The 17,264-nt window shown below is 37.5% G+C and overlaps 1 protein-coding gene across 2 annotated transcripts in view; it reads right to left on the bottom strand.

Annotated features, from left to right (window-relative positions):
* Positions 1-17,264, bottom strand: part of TMEFF1 (transmembrane protein with EGF like and two follistatin like domains 1) — a 100,892-nt gene that overhangs the window by 63,625 nt on the left and 20,003 nt on the right. For both annotated transcript variants that reach the window (XM_055579157.1, XM_055579156.1), the window contains exon 2: positions 7,773-7,882. In XM_055579157.1, the coding sequence (XP_055435132.1) occupies positions 7,773-7,882 (110 nt within the window). The remainder of the gene's footprint in view (positions 1-7,772; positions 7,883-17,264) is intronic.

Genomic DNA, 17,264 nt, shown 5'->3' with positions numbered 1-17,264 from the left:
TACCCTTTATAAGAATACTGTGTGACATAAAAAGATGATGTTAGGTGAAAAGCAGGTAATAATACCATGTATATAACTTCTGAGAATTTTGTGCCATTTTTAAATGCATTATCTAGTCCATAAAACTGAATGAAAATTTCTTAAATAATATGATAATATAAAATAAAAATGTAGAAAGAAGATAAATTATATATATATATATATATCTGAATTATTTAGAAAAATAAATATTCAGAGTAAATCCTGGAAGAAAATATCAATAAATTTTTCACATTACTTGTCACCATATTTTTTTATTTCCATATTTAGGATTTTCTGTTTTTCTCAATTTTTCTGCAATGAGCAAGGCCTACTTTCATCATTCATTTACTTTTTAACACGTGGTCAACTTACTTTATGAACCATGACTTTGGCATGCTACCTCAGGTAGCACTGGTAAAAACAATTTTTAATAAAATATTTTATAACCAAGTTGACTTGCTATACACTATCACCAGACTCCTACATCAACTTTAGTTAAAACTCAAATTTTACTTTAGGATGCCTTCCTATATTCCTCCAGTTCTTCCAAGGATCACATTCCTTTATTCTCTTCCCCTAACATGTACACAATAAAACTATATGATGTCTGCAGGAGTCAACGTTACTCTGTAATTATACAATGTATAATTAGCAACAACACAACAAAAAAAGACCATAAGCTCCAAGATATCAAATACAAGTCTATGGATTTTTCAAGCCAACTAACTCTTCACTCAACAATGCTTAACAACTTTCTAATACAGTGCTCACAAAGGTACTCATGCCCCTTAGGTGTGGGTGCCCCATGGAGGCATTTTTGGTTGTCACCATGACAAATGAAAGTGAAAGAGGAGAGTGAAAAAGTTGGCTTAAAACTCAACATTCAAAAAACTAAGATCATGGCATCTGGTCCCATCAGTTCATGGCAAATAGATGGGGAAATAATGGAAACAATGAGAGACTTTATTTTGGGGGCTCCAAAATCACTGCAGATGGTGATTGAAGCCATGAAATTAAAAGACACTTTCTCCTTAGAAGAAAAGTTATGACCAACCAAGACAGCATATTAAAAAGCAGAGACATTACTTTGCCGACAAAGGTCCGTCTAGTCAAGGCTATGGTTTTTCCAGTGGTCATGTATGGACTGTAAAGAAAGCTGAGTGCCGAAGAATTGATGCTTTTGAACTGTGGTGTTGAAGAAGACTTTTGAGAGTCCTTTGGACTGCAAGGAGATCCAATCAGTCCATCCTAAAGGAAATCAGTCCTAAATATTCACTGGAAGGACTGATGCTGAAGCTGAAACTCATACTTTGGCCACCTGATAAGAAGAACTGACTAATTTGAAAAGACACTGATGCTGGGGAAGATTGAAGGCAGAGGAGAAGGGGATGACAGAGAATGAGATGGTTGGATGGTATCACTGACTCAATGAACATAAGTTTTTGGGTAAGCTTTGGGAGTTGGCAATGGACACGGAGGCCTGGCGTGCTGCAGTCCATGGGGTCACAAAGAATTGGACACAAATTAGTGGACTGAACTGAACTGATGACAAGAGGACATTACTGTCATTTAGCAGATGGATTCTAAGAGTGCTCAAAGTACCACAAAGGAAAGGGCAGTTCCATACAACATACATATCATACAATTTCTTTTTGTTTATATACCATACAACTTCTTTTTTTATATATACCATACAATTTCTTTTTTTTGTACACCATACAATTTCTGAATGCACCTCTAGCCATTCATGCAGGAACTACGGTAAGATCATAAACAAATAAGACTGCTCTAGTTTCTCCAAGGTTCTTGCCCGGAGAATCCCAGGGACGGGGGAGCCTGGTGAGCTGCCGTCTCTGGGGTCGCACAGAGTCGGACACGAATGAAGCGACTTAGCAGCAGCAGCGGCTTCTCCTAACAGTTTTTATTCTAGCATTCACCATACTTCTACTTTTCGTTTTTAAGTACTACTGGTATGCAAGTGCTGATGATGATCTTTTTAAAAATCCAAATATTCATTTAAGTAGATATAAGCAATGGACCCCCACATTGTCTTCTAGTATAATCATGTCCCAGCATTTACATTTTGAAATACTTATTTTATTATAAATTACTTTTATTTCTCCTTTACATTTCAATTATACATTATATTGATTTCTTTAATTACATGTTTATGTAAGCTACATTATCCACAAATTTCACTTTAGAAAAGAAATGGAATACAAATTATTGGTTATAAAAAAGGGTTATTAAGTCTGATAGGGCTGTGAATCTATACGGTAATAGCTAACATTTAATGCAGAGTTTCTATCTAGTAAATATTGGCTGCAACTTTAATGTCCTAAACTAACTTAAATGTAACAGTCCTGCAAAGCACATGTGGAGAAGGAAATGGCAACCCACTCCAGTACTCTACTTAGTGCTTAGAGCCAGAGTTCTGAAGTCAAATGCTGAGTTCAAATCTTGGGTCAAATATTCATGTGACTACGGGTTAGCACCAATGCCATTTTTTTTTCCCCTATCTGTACAATGGTAATTATAATAGTATCTACCTAACAAAACTGTTATGAGTATTAAATAAGAGAAATCCATCTTTAGCATTTATATCTGGCCATAGTAAATTTTCAACAAACATTCACTGGTTCTGCTATAGATGTTATCATTTCTGAGTTCTAAGTAATTGTCTAGGGTCATAGCTAATTCCTAACACTAACCACTACATGCTCCAGTTTTTCCGCAGGATCTCACTATATGTCACTTGGTGGTAGTGAGCAAGGAGCTTAAAACAGATAGGCAATGTCCTTGAAATGCAACCTAACAAGCACATACCAAGGAGTGAGCATGATGGGAAAAGCAGACCTGCAGTTCCTCGGTCAGTTTCCAGGAGTTGCTTTTAGGAGCTTCTTATTATGCTATAGAAAAATTTATGATTTGGGCAATTTTAACAACACACAACTTCTAACTCAGGCATGACTCTATCTTAAGGTTTGCCTCCTCTTTACTGTCACTCTTGCTGGGGGAAAAAACTCTCCCCTATACCTACTCTTCACCTGGAAGAGTGATTTGAAGCAGTTTACAGAGATGCAGCAGTGTACAACTCTGCAGCCACGTCCATTCAAGCATTTATTACGTACCTACTGTGTGTCAGGAACTGTGCTGAATACAATAATATTAACAAGGTTGTGATGGTTAATTTTAAGTATCAACTTGACTGGGCTCCAGGGTGCCTAGATTAAACATTTCTGGATGTATCTGTAGAGGGTATTTCTCAATGACACTGGCATTTAAACTGGTGAACTGAATAAATACCCTCTCCAATGTGGGTGGGATCATCCAACCCACTGAGGGCCTGAATAGAAAAAGGCAAATGAAGGGAGAATAAGCTCCTGACCTCGATTGAGCTGGGACCTTGGTTTTCTCCTGGTTCTCAGGCCTATGGACTCAGACTGAGACTTACATATCAGTTCCTCTGATCCTCCAGCCTTCAGAACCACACTGGAACCACATTACCAGCCTTTTTGGGCCCCCAACCTGTAGGCTGCAGATCATGGGACTTTGTGTCCATAACTGAGTGAGCCCATTCCTTGTAATTTCTTTCTCTCTTCTCTCTCTATATACCTTGTTGGCTCTGTTTCTCAGGAAAATCCTGACTAATACAAAAGTCTAATAGAGGACAGAGTACTTAGCTAGAGCAAATACTATGAAACTCAGGGAAAAAAAGATATCAGCCTGAGAACTCCAGTCAGAAGAACAAAGGGGAAGAAAGAAAAGAGGAAAAGCCACAGGCATTTCTCTTTATATATTATTCAGGTTTCAATGAAAAGATGCAATACTGATCATTTTTCTTTGTTCAAAATTAATAAAAGCAATTTTGTTTATGTATGTGGCAAGATGTAATAGCTCCTATTAACAGGCTAAACAAAACAATTTTAGAATTTAAAATCCTATTATTATCTGTTAAAATGTGTTTCAATTATGCCCCCCCAAAAGCTTGACACTGAAAGCATGATGAATCATAAGCCAGGTTTTTAAATGAATTGAAAGATACTGCTAAAGCATCCACAGAAAAGTGTTTAATGGGCACATGAGGTCATTGTTCTTAAACCAGCAAGAACGGAAGTCTAAGTTGAAGAGACGTAAAAGCATATAAAGAAGAGGAGTCAAAGTTTCGCTCAGCAGCAGGATCAAGTCACGCTGTAAGCCCTTAGGCAGTTTGCTCCTGCAAGGTCAGTAATTTGTCTTTAAACATCTTTATATCCCCAGCACCTACCACTAAGTAAGCTCTGGGTAAATGTCTAGTGATCTAAACCCCTAACTTTTCTTTTCCTTTCTTGCTTTGCCACAAGGTAAGAATACAGGGATTCAGATAGATCATGAGAAGGTTCTCTAGCTGTTCAAGTAAGTTAAAAAGGTCAAAAGGCTTTATAACCTTAGAGTTGCAAGGAAAGACTTTGAGAATAAAAAGCAGAATCATGAAGACAAAGATAAATATAAAATGAAAATGTAAAACTTTATATAAAAAAACATAAAATGAAAATAATACCAGGATAACTTCTTTAAAATATATAAAGCTTTCTTTGTAATCCATATAAACTAAAAAGTAAGGTACTTTTTCTCTAGGTACATCTCTAAGGTACTTTCGTTTATATGGATTACATATATGCCATGTGGCTCTAGCGATAAAGAACCCGCCTGCCAATGCGGGAGACATAAGAGATGTGGGTTTGAGCCCTGGGTTGGGAAGATCCCCTGGAGGAGGGCATGGCAACCCACTCCAGTATTCTTGCCTGGAGAATCCCATAGACAGAGGAGCCTGGTGGGATACAGTCCATAGGACTGCCAAGAGTCAGAAAAGACTGAAGTGACTTAGCATGCATGCATAAGTGACTTAGTACTTAAAAGAAATTAAAACACTTATGTATTAGTAAAACAATATTTTTAAAAGGAAATGTAAGAATTAACAGATGTTGCCTCTGAGAAGAGCAACTGGTAGTCTGGAGTGGAAGGAAGACATTTTTTCCTTATATAATGTTCAAGTTGTTTACTATGGCAAATACCACACTTTTAAAAAATGTATCAAAATGATACCTACATCACAGGTTCTCATAAGAATTTGTTATGTTAATTTTTATATATAAATATATATAAAATATTCAGGAGTTAATAGATATAAAATGCTCAGCACAGTAAGCAATATTATAAGAACAACACAAACAGTACATTATATTTTATTAATATAGTATACACATGTATCTTTACAGATCAACACAGGGAAAAAGAAAATACTCCCCAAAATAGAAAGAATATGAAATATTAATTCAAAAAAATGGTAAATAAATCTATGGCACATTTCCAATTTCTCCAGTAATCAAATGCAAAAAGTTTCTTTACCTTTCATATTTATATAATTTAAAAGGACTGACAAAATTCACTACCAAGAGGCTGAAAGGAAACAAGCAGCCTGGTAACACTGCTCTTGGTGAGAATGCTAATCTGTACATGAGCATTCCATTGGCCTGACAACTCCACATCAAGGACTTTAACCTAAGGAAATAAAAAACAGTTGGAAGAGGGGAATAGCCCCAGTTTTCCCCACCCAGGATAGCTAAAATACCCACCAAAAAACCTTCAATCTTTGTTGCATGAAGACCCAGAGGACAGAATTCAGAGCGACCAAAGCCACTGGGAAGTGAGCGAGAAAGTCCCCGAAAGGAGAGAGAAACCAGGGAGCCCCAGATTCTGTGGCTGACTTTTGAACCAAGCACTTATGGGGCACACTCCAAGTAGACCAGCCAAGACTGAAATAAACGATATTTGTGTTGCTACTCAAACAGGAAGGACAAAGTCTGCTGTTTTTCAGTCAATTCAACTGCTTCAAAAATGACAATACTCAGAGGAATGTAATTCAAACACTAGAAAACACATCATTCACAAGGTGTAGGATACAGTCAGAATAAATAGGAATAAAAAGAAAACACAATCCATTCTCAAATGAAAAGGCAATCAATAGAAATGATCCCTGAGATGTCCCAGATGTTGAAACTGGCAAAGATTTTTAAAGCATCAATATCTATGCTCAAGGAAAATAAGCTTGTAAGGAATGAAAAGACAAGAAATCTCAAACAGAAACTATAAATTCTAAAAATAAAGTATCTGAAAGTAAAGACTCACTGAATGGCAGAATGGTGATGACAGAAAAAAGGATCAGTGAACCTTGATGTAGGTAAGTAAAATTTATCTAACATGAAGAACAAGAAGAAGTAAAAGCACATGAGGGCTTGGTACATATCATGTAATCAACACCTTCTTTTAAGGAAAGAAGCCCACTTTAGTCACTGTCCTTCTTAAGAAGGTTTAGGGAGCAAGAGGCCAGGCAGACATAACACTGCCTATTTTTTTAATTTCATTTTTATTTTATATTATAGTTGATTTACAATGCTGTGTTAATTCAGGTGTAAACAAAGTGATTCAGTTATATATGCATATATCCATTCTTTGTAAGATTCTTTTCCCATGTAAGTTATTACAGAATATTGAGTAGGCTTCCCTGTGCTATACAGTGGGTCCATGTTGGTTATTTATTTTATATACAGTAGTTACACTGGCCTGACTACTGTTACATGAGGAACCATGGAGGGGTGGGCACAAGGTTAGCTAAGCCACTTCAAAGGTGGCTACTGTCAATAAACAGTGGATTGTAAAGTCCCTTTTGACCAAGAGGAACATTTTTGGCTGGTCATCAGTATACTCCCCACCCCTTCCTCCTTTACTTAAATTTTCTACTTCTTTTAATGAAAATAAACTTGATAGCTAACAGTTTTCAAAAAGGCTTCATATTCAAGGTCTCTTTCTGATTCTGATTCTCATTACAATATCCTAAGAAAGGGTGGGAAATATGCTATCTATTTTCAGATGGATCATACAGAATTATGCCTGAAGCTGTATAGGGTTTCTAGAAATACTGACTATCCTATGCTTTTATTCCTAATCTCTGTTCCCTTTCTTCCCTTTAAAATCCAAAATGGTAGGGACAATTAGAATAAGATCATGAATTTTAAAATTTCTAGTTCCTTTTTTGTTTCATCACAAATTCTGAATAAGGGACCACTTTGTGAACAATGGTCCCTGGTCGGGGGAACTAAGATCCCACAAGCTGTGGGACACAATCAAAAGGAAAAAAAAAAAAAAAATGTAGCACATTTCACTTCCATTCTTTTTGTTTTTTTTTTTAGACAACAAACTCACAACTAAAACAGCATCTGAAAAATAAAGATATTCGCACTCTTGGTTTGAGATTCCCCCTTTCTAGTCCATCTCTAACTCGGATCTACCCTGAGGCAGTCATGTCCTCTGGCCGAAAAAAGATAAGACAGCAGCAAATATGGGGCAAATAAAGGAAAGAGAAAGACAAGAAAGAGAAGGAAAGAGGATAAAAAGACCAACATTTTAAATAAGTGACTCTATTGCAATCTGTACCTTACTTCCTTTCAGTGACAATTATACATTTGAATAAAACTTTTCATATTTTTTTCAAGGCATTTTCACCTTCTATGAGAGCCAGTCTGTCCTTATCATTCAAGAAAAGAATGGAAGGTACAAACAGTAGCGTTTCATTTGACAAGAATCGGTGGGCTGTGAACCCAAATTTCTTGTAGGGTTCAAGGTGTTTTAATAAGCTTTTTAATTTAAAAAAATGTAGAATTACAAAATATGACAAACGTTAAAACTTTTGAGAAAAGGTCTGATTTCCTTACCTGAAACTGACATGCACATTTCAAACCATCTCCATCTTCTTTACAGACGCCTCCATATTTACATGATGATTCATCACAAACTCTTAGATCAGATTCCCTCACATTTAATTCTGTAAAAGAGGAAAAATTGTTTCATATATATGTGTGTGTGTCCTTTTTATCCAAATGTGCATATACAAATAAAAGAAAAAAATCCTTATACCTCATCGACAAGTATAATAAGTCACAACATACAAAAATTAAGTTCTACGGGACACAAAATGGTCAAGATTCCCCAAAGAAAGTTGTGCATAGTAATGTGCCTTAAATCACATAAAGCAAAGCAAAATAAAGCTCAAAATTTCAGGATTTCACATAATTCTCAAAAGGGAAATCCATAAATTTTTTTATTTTGCCTGCCAAGAGCTTAAGATGGTCTTCTTACTATTATTATCTTAATAATTTAGATTATTTTTCTAGTGACTGAGTTACTTTTAAGGGCAGCCAATAAGAATAACTCAAAAAAAATCTTGAATTTTTTGGCACCCAGAATAGGTTTTGGGTGATCATTATTCACTCTAGACAGATAAACAGTTTCAATTACAAACGAATGATAAAGTAAGCTTGAATTTCACACAACAGATATATACGGTGGTTCACACCATAAGAATATATGGGACATTTATATGCAAAGAAAGAGGTTCAAAATCTTCGTAGATTTAAGATTTTCAAATGATTGATATAATTTTACTACCACAGGAAGCAGAGCCTATCAACAATACAAGTTCTCTGCAGACATTCTGTGCTTGTTCCAAGACTGTCAGTCTTATTCCGGAACAATCAAAATAATCTCTCTAGGAAACCTAATAAATTGCTTCCAGGTTAGAGAAAAGCTGCCAATCACAGGGAACTGGGTGAAAACCACTACAAAGCCAATTTTCATATCCTCCCTACTAGGAATGAGAACTACAACAACAAATGCACTTTTATAAATAATCAACAAATGGTTGCTTAAAAACTCATCCCAGGCCTCCCTGATGGCTCAGTGGTGAAGAATCTGCCTGCCAATGCAGGAGACACAGGTTCGATCCCTGATCCAGGAAGATCCCACATGCGGCAGAGCAACTAAGCCCATGTGCCACAACTACTGAGCCTGTGCTCCAGAGCCCGAGAACCACAACTACTGAGTCTGCTCGCAGCAACTGCTGAAGCTTGCACCCCCTAGAGCCTGTGCTCCCCAACAGGAGCAATGAGAAGCCTATGTACCACAATTAGACAGCAGCCCTGGTTCACCACCACTAGAGAAAAGCCCACGCAGCAACAAAGATCCAACAAAGACAAAAATAAATAAACAACATTGTTTAAAAAAAAAAAAAAAAAGGCAACTCATCCCAGTGAGGAGGTGAATTCATGAGTCTGGAAGCAGAGAAGCCCAAGTTACTCCTGACTCTGTGGCTCAACAGCTGAGACACTCTGGGAAGAGCACAAGACCTCCTTCCTGCAGCTCTAGATGGAAATGAGGTCTTGGCAAGCATATCTCAGCGAGCATTTCTCCTGCAGTCCCTCATCCCTGGTTGTTTTCTACTTCTAGATTTCGAAGCAGGCCTCAGTGGACTGACTTGAGGAGGTTCTATTTCTCTATCTAGTGACACACGTCCTGGTTGACCATCACGGCCGCTCTCGGCCCCACTTTTCCTCAGTGCTCTGCAATATCTCTGCCATTTGTCTCAGGTCTCCTACTCCCAGCTGACCCTCTAAGGAACTGATAGTCTAGTACCTGAACACCCAAGGAGTGGACAGTCAGGGTACTTATTTGAGTAACCACCCTGAACCAAGCATTGCACTAAAGCAAGCATGTCTATGTAACTATAGGTTACAAAAAAAATTTTTTTTCTTTTCCTTAAATGGATCTCAGGTGCACAGAATTGGAGTGCTCTAAAGTTCAAGCATATGTGTAAAAAAAATTTTTTTAGATCAGCAGAAACAAAAACTACAGGAAGCTAATGCAGTTGTTTTGTCGCTCTCAATGTTTCACACAGTATTCAGGGCAGAGGTGACCATCCTTGGATTCCTTTCACCTTGGCTCTGGAGGCTTTATGTTCTTGGTTTTCCTCATCTTCCAATTTTCACTTATTCTTCCCTTTCCCCCCTTAAACACTCACACTAGCTCCTGAGGCTCAATACTAAGTGTGTGTTGGGGGGGAGGGTTGCTTTTTTCTGTCTACCTATATTCCTGCAGGGAACTCACACAAGGTCTCCTGGTCCCAGTTACTGTCTTATGTACACATTAAAACCCAAGGAACATAACTAAATATTCATAAAGAACTTCTCTAGAAAAGAAGATAAGAAAGCATGACATCTCCACTCAACCACAGACTTAATCAATTTTAGGGACCATAGAAATAAAAAGAATTGCATGATTTGAGAAGTAAATTTTAATCTATTTCTCTTCTTTTCTTTGTAGCTTCAAGATTCACACTGGGTTCCAATGAGATCAGACATATCAAACAACAATAAATAAAATGTTTATTTTGTCCATGGGTCAAGATCACGCTTTAAAACTTGCTATGTTGGCTTCAGATTCTTTTGACTTGTAATACTTCATCTGTTGTATTTTAAAAGCACGATGGAACTGCAATCAAGAGCCTAAACCCTCCCTGCCACAAAGATTTTCACACGCACCTGTTTGCATGACAGACCAAAGAACACCTTGGGGGAATAATCATTCATACTAAGGTGAAGCTTCCCTGGTATCTCAGTTGGTAAAGAATCTACCTACAGTGCAGGAGACCTGGGTTCAATTCCTGGGTCGGGAAGATCCCCTGGAGAAGGAAACGGCAACCCACTCCAGCATTCTTGCCAATGGAGAATTGTCAATGGAGAATCCCATTGACAGCAGCCTGGCAGGCTACAGTCCATGGGGTCACAAGAGTCGACACGACTTAGCAACTAAACCACAAGGTAAAACAGAAAAGCTCAGCCTGATAAAGTCTTTGTTGGACAGGAGGAGTCCAGGCAAAGTCTTAAATAATTGGGTGCTACATCATAGTTTGATAAAAATTAGTTTATCAAGAGTATCATGACTTGCCAGTGCCCTGACTCCTCACAAATTTTAGAACTATGGCCTTAGTGCAAAAACAGTACAGAAGGAATTCTGAATTGGGGTCATCTTCTGTTCAGTATCAGGCATCAGGAGGGCACTCTACTACCTATCAATGGTAACGATGATAACACACCTGCCTTCCTGAGCCCCAAATGGGAATTCAGCAGAAAGGATGAGTCATTTCTAAGGCCAAAAATCAGTTCTCCAAACAGAAATATTTTATAAACAGAATCACTCAGAAGAGTGGATTCAAAACAGAAATATCTAGATCTGGTTGCAAAAATGCCCATCATATAATTCTCCAAATGTAAAACTTGTCTCAATTTTCATCAACTTTCGAAGGCTGGGGAACAATATACCATAAGGGAAGAAATCCTATTTACTATGAATGTGAACTGCCAGAACCCCCAACTTTTGGCACCACTAACTAGGTTCAGGCTGCAGTTCAAAATGAGACCCATTAGCATTCCAGAATGATGCGACTTCCTACCACCATTCCAATTAAACAGAAGGTTAACTGGGGGATCTTATGAGTTAGCTAGTGATTATGGGAGCCAAAAAGTGAATTAACTTTGCAAGATGTTATGACAGGATTGAGGGTTTCTCCATCTCAGCACTACTGACATTTTGGGTAAGATAGTTCTTTGTTCGAGGGGGCTACCCTGTTCACTGCAGGATGCTCAGCAACATCCCTGACTTCCACCCACTAGAAGCCAGCAGGACCAGCTGTAACAACCAAAAATGTCTCAACACTACAAAACATCCCCTAGGGAACAAACTCACCACCAGGCGAGACCCACTGTAAAAGATGAAATAAAAGGCTTTATATATTTAATTCTCCAACACAATCATTATAAAGAAAATGAGTCAAACAGCAGCAATCTGCAAAATCTCTGTACATTACTGCAGTTATTTTTCATTGCAACAAGAGGCTCAGAATGGGTGTCCTCCTTCAAGAATGTCTTAACCTATCATCAGCCTGGCTTCTTTCCCCTTTCATATCAAAATTCTATCAAACGTCAAAATCACTCTATTCTCAAGATCCCACACCTTTCTTCTTAAGTCTTCCAGCTCTTTTCTTGACCTGTCTACTGGAGCTGACATACCTGGCCTCCCCCATTCCAACCTGGTAATCTTAATTATTCCCCCAACTAACTCTCTGACCACTTCTCAGTCACTCCTTTTTCCTTCTACTACTGCTCAATCCACGTCACTCTTAGAATTTATCCCCGACTTAATCAACACTCCAGATTAACCAAAGTGTGCTTTTGTCTGTAAAACATGCCAACCAATGCCCATGGCTCAGTGAATCCTCAAGGCTACTAGGTCACTCTCTAGAACATTCATGAGTACTTGAGCTCCAACCAGGAGAGCTGCTCTTGTGCTTCAAGAGTCAGTTATGTATGTTATACAGTCTGTGTATACCAACTGTATTCATTACTGTAATTATGTGGTTTCAACTCTTCACAAGAAAGAAAATAAATTTTCTATGAAAACAAAATTGGATGCTACAGAAAGACTTAGAACGAGTTCCTTTTTAAAAATAGCTGTTGCCTTAGGTGGAGGCAAGATAAAAATCTAGGTTTTTGTATCTGCAAGTCTTTAAATTCTTTTTTAAAGACATTAAAACTGGAATGTGTACTCAATGCATTATGAAGGTGGTTTATTCAAGAAAGGGGAAACTCCAGTTATTCTCAAAGAAAAACTCTGGGCTCTCTTTCAAAATATTGTTTAATAAACATATTTTTAAGTTAAAATGCTACATACATTTACAAACCATTTGTGACTCCTCACTTTAAAAACTTTCTTGATTAACCAACTACCAGAATCTTACGGCACTGAGACAAGAGGGCTCCTACTATGTATAAAAATATTCTGTCCTCAGCCATCCCACTGTAATATCTCATCTTAACTTCTTCTCTCAGCACTCTCTTCCACTCCCACGACTCAAGTCTTCAGAGTTGGTTTTCCCCAACCTTATTAAAGCCATTCTCATCTGCTTTTGCCAGTGCTATTTCCAGTCTTCAAAGCACTGGTGAGAAAAGTCCTATAAATTAATACTTAAATAGGATTTAATGATAAGTATTCTTTAAGTACTTTACAACATGTGGAAATATTCAGTTTATCTCTAGGTGATTCCTTATTGACTCTCTTTCAGGACATGTTCAAACTTTGTACCACGTTCTTAAGAAAATTTCAGTGGGTTTATTCTCATTGCCTAGATGTTAATAGTATTTGGGAAAACCTACACACCAATCCAACCTGACATGACCCCTGCTGGATGGTTTCACTCCCAAAAGATGCCCTGTTTGTTCATGACACTGTGTCCAACTGCCTACATGACAGTTCCACAATCTCTACACTGAAAACAGTGGAAATATTAAGAATATTTAAACATTTAAAATATCCCACACCAGGAAATAGTGCGACACAGCCATGGAATATTACACAGCTGTTTAAAAGGTTGTGTATATTATATAACAATATGGAAATATGCTGATGAATGTTAAGTAAGGTAGAAAACAAAGCTATACATACACCAATGTAATGTATAAAAAACATATATAGGAAAATCCAAGTATGTTTGCACCAGTGGAACGTGGATTTTTTTTTTTCTCTCTTTTCAAGTTTTTATACCAGTTATATTTAAAGGGGGAGCTTCCCTGGTGGCTCAACTAGTAAAGAATCCGCCTGCCAATGCAGGAGATGCAAGAGATGTAGGTTCAATCCCTGGGTCAGGAAGATTCCCTGGAAAAGGAAATGGCAACCCACTCCAGTATTCTTGCCTGGAAAGTTCCATGCACATAGGAGCCTGGCTGGCTACAGTCCATGCAGTGGCAAAGAGCTGGACACAACTGAGCACTGGAGAAAAAAGTCAATGTTATTTCAAACAACCCCTGACACAGTTTGCCATACAATGGACAAAGCATAAGTTTGAGGGCCAATACAGTCCAGGTTCACAGGCTAGTTCTTCACATTTTAGAGTAGCAGCACCTTCCCTAGATGTTGTAATGATTAGATGAGATAACGTATTAAAAAGCAACAGTGCTCCCCATCCTGAACCCTCCTCCCTCCTCCCTCCCCATACCATCCCTCTGGGTCGTCCCAATGCACCAGCCCCAAGCATCCAGTATCGTGCATCGTGGGGAACACATGTATACCTGTGGCAGATTCATTTTGATATTTGGCAAAACTAATACAATTATGTAAAGTTTAAAAATAAAATAAAATTTAAAAAAAATAAAAAAATAAAAATCAACAGTGCCTAGAACAAGAAGGTATACAACAAAGATTCACTTCCTTTCCTTTCCCAGACCAATCTTAGAGATACCTGTAATGACACAAGTCATTGAAAACTGAAACAACAGATCTATCTAGTAAATGCTGACTTCAGTCTCAGCAAGTGAGATGAACTAGGAATTAAATTCTCTTCAACTTGTTTACTAAATTAATAATATTACATGAGTTATCTTCTGCTATAAAGATATTGGGGGGAAATAAACTGTGCTCAATATTTCATGATATAAAACCAAAAACAGTTTACATTAATATTAAACAGCATTCACAGAAGAGATGACTAAAAGATCTCTAAGCTATATAAAATGAAAGAAATTCACATGTGCCACACAATCTATCTGACTCCAATGTTTTTCATCCGATTCTGCACACTACTGCCAAACCACCCTTTGTTAAACACCATTCTGACCATGTCAGTCCTCCAATCAAACACCTACAGTCATTTCCTGCTGCCTATTTCAGTTCTAAACGCCTGAATGTCAGGATGCTTCAGGCAAGGTGATGGGGAGGACAACCTATTCCATGATAAGAGAAAATACCTAGATTTCAAGCTGGGTATTAATGGTACCCAGGGTCTTTCTAGTCCTACCAAAGATCTCAAATTTGGACACTTTCTCCCTTACTCCTATTTTTTGACTAGCTTGGCAAACCTGGGTGCTTCCCTCTCACAGATCCACAAACTGAAGCTGAAGCCTCTATACAGCTGCCAGGAGACAAGGAAAGAGGGGTATTGGTGCTGCTAACAGGTATGGAAATTCTTTTAGGAGCGATGGAAATGCTTTGCAATTATATTGTAAGTAGCAGTGATGGTTGCATAACACACTAAATATATTAACAAACCACTGAGTTGTATACTTTAAAATGGTGACCTTTATGTTATGTGGATTACATCTCAATAAAGAATAAAAAACTTCAAAAATCAGAGAAAATAATCATGTCACCTAAATTTTGAAAAAGATGAACAAGGAATATAATTTGCTGTTTAACAGGCAGACTCTAGAATCAGACCTCCTAGATCAGCATCCTGCCTCTGCTGCCTCTGTCACTTACCAAGTATATAACACCTTAGTAATTTACCACTCTGAGCCTCCATTCCCTCACCTGCGAAATGGGGACAATAACAGCACCCATCTCATAATGCTGATGAAGGATTAAATAAAGATAGGGAAAGCACTCAGCAGTGCATGACACATCAGAAGTGCAATGTTAAATGTCTGCTGGTTGTTTTTTTATTATTAATACCAGCTCTGGAGAAGATGGGGAAAATGAGCATTCAAACCAACTTTAAGAGTATAAACTGGCAGAACCTCTCATAGGAAAACGTGTCAGTATATATGGAAATCTAAACTGTCTCTATGTCTAAACCCCACAACTCTATTACTAGGAAATTATGATAGGGATAGAAGACAAAACATACAAAAGTGTACCTGCAAGACTGATAACATCAGCTTTTTTATATAATAGCAAAGTAGAAAACAACCTAAGTGTCCACCTGTTGGGAATTAATTACATAAATTATTGATGAAATACTATGCAGCCATGAAAGTACATGACAGAAATACATATCTATGGAAGGACCGAGATCCACTGTGTAGTGCAAAAAGCAGATTATAAAACTATATAATTAATAGTAGAACTACATGTAACCTTGTTCTGTATTTTCCAAGTCTCCTATAAATGTGTTATCATGCTTTCATAATTTAAAATAACTAAAATTAAAAAATAAAACCATAGAGTTATAATGTAATTTATATTTTGCAACATATACATGTTTATGTAAGTATTTTTAACTTTTGAAAGTACATTCAGTATAGTTCCTACATCAAAAATTTTGAAATATCAACAAATAAATCTAAACACAAGAAAACACCCTTCTATTTCTATTTCTTTTTTTTTTTTTTTGTTACTCCACGTAGCTTGTGGGATTTTAGTTTCACTACAAGAGATCAAACCTGGGCCCAAAGCAGTGAAAGCACTGAGTCTTAACTACTGGACCACCAGGCATTTCCCATTTCTAGTTCTATTTCTAACCATTATTCCTTAGTGTCTGCAATACCAAACGGAATGGGAGGTAGCCAGAACCCAGATGTCACCCACAGAGACAAAAATCTACAAAAGAACCTGCAACTTACCACTAAAGAGCCTGATGTTAACTATTTTAAAAGGACTTCACAAACTCTGGGGCATTATTATTAATAGAAAGAGTTCCAGATTTGGAGTTTTAACTATTTGATTAAGTAACTACACGAAACTGGCCAAGCACTAAATCTGAGAAACCCCAGTTCCCTAGAGTAAAAGTGGGTATAATAATCCCTCATGAGATTAAAAAAGATTAAAAGACATCTTTACAAAAGACCACCGGAAACTATCAAGGATACTTCTCCCCATTGGGTGAAACCATCAAAACCAAAACTTTGACACAACCCCAACCTTAAACCCCATTTTGTAAAACAAGGAATAATCTTTTTTAAAAAACTAAGTTTAATTAAATGGTAATTAGGAAGCACTTGCTTCCCTCATAGCTCAGTTGGTAAAGAATCTGCCTGCAATGCAGGAGACCCTGGTTCAATTCTTGGGTTAGGAAGATCCACTGGAGAAGGGATAGGCTACCCACTCCAGTATTCTTGGGCTTTCCTTGTGGCTCAGCTGGTAAAAGAATCCACCTGCTATGTGACAGACCTGAGTTTGACCCCTGGGTTGGGAAGATCCCCTGGAGAAGGGAAAAGCTACCCACTCCAGTATTCAGGCCTGGAGAATTCCATGGACTGTATAGTCCATGGGGTCGAAAAGAGTCGGACATGGCTGAGCGACTTTCACTCACTCAGGAAGCACTTATGGTCTGAACTTGAAGCAAACAATAGTAAATATAATTGCACAACCTAAGAAACATCTCAAACCACTTTATAGAGGAAAAAAAATCTATGAAGAAAAATAATAAAGACTGAGCTGACATGTGAACAATAGAGAATCTAAATATACAACAAGGCTATGAACAACAGAACTGAAAAAGAAATATCAGCAGTTTAGATTCACTTGTAAAATAATATTATACAAAAGCTGACAAAAAAATAAGCTGAACTTAAAATTCCAAAAGATCTGATCTGTGAACAGTA

The sequence above is a fragment of the Bubalus kerabau genome, chromosome 4 (assembly GCF_029407905.1).
Source record: "Bubalus kerabau isolate K-KA32 ecotype Philippines breed swamp buffalo chromosome 4, PCC_UOA_SB_1v2, whole genome shotgun sequence".
NCBI classification, from domain to species: domain Eukaryota; kingdom Metazoa; phylum Chordata; class Mammalia; order Artiodactyla; family Bovidae; genus Bubalus; species Bubalus kerabau.
Note: the sequence above shows the minus strand (reverse complement) of the source record. Positions and strands in the feature narration are given on the sequence as shown.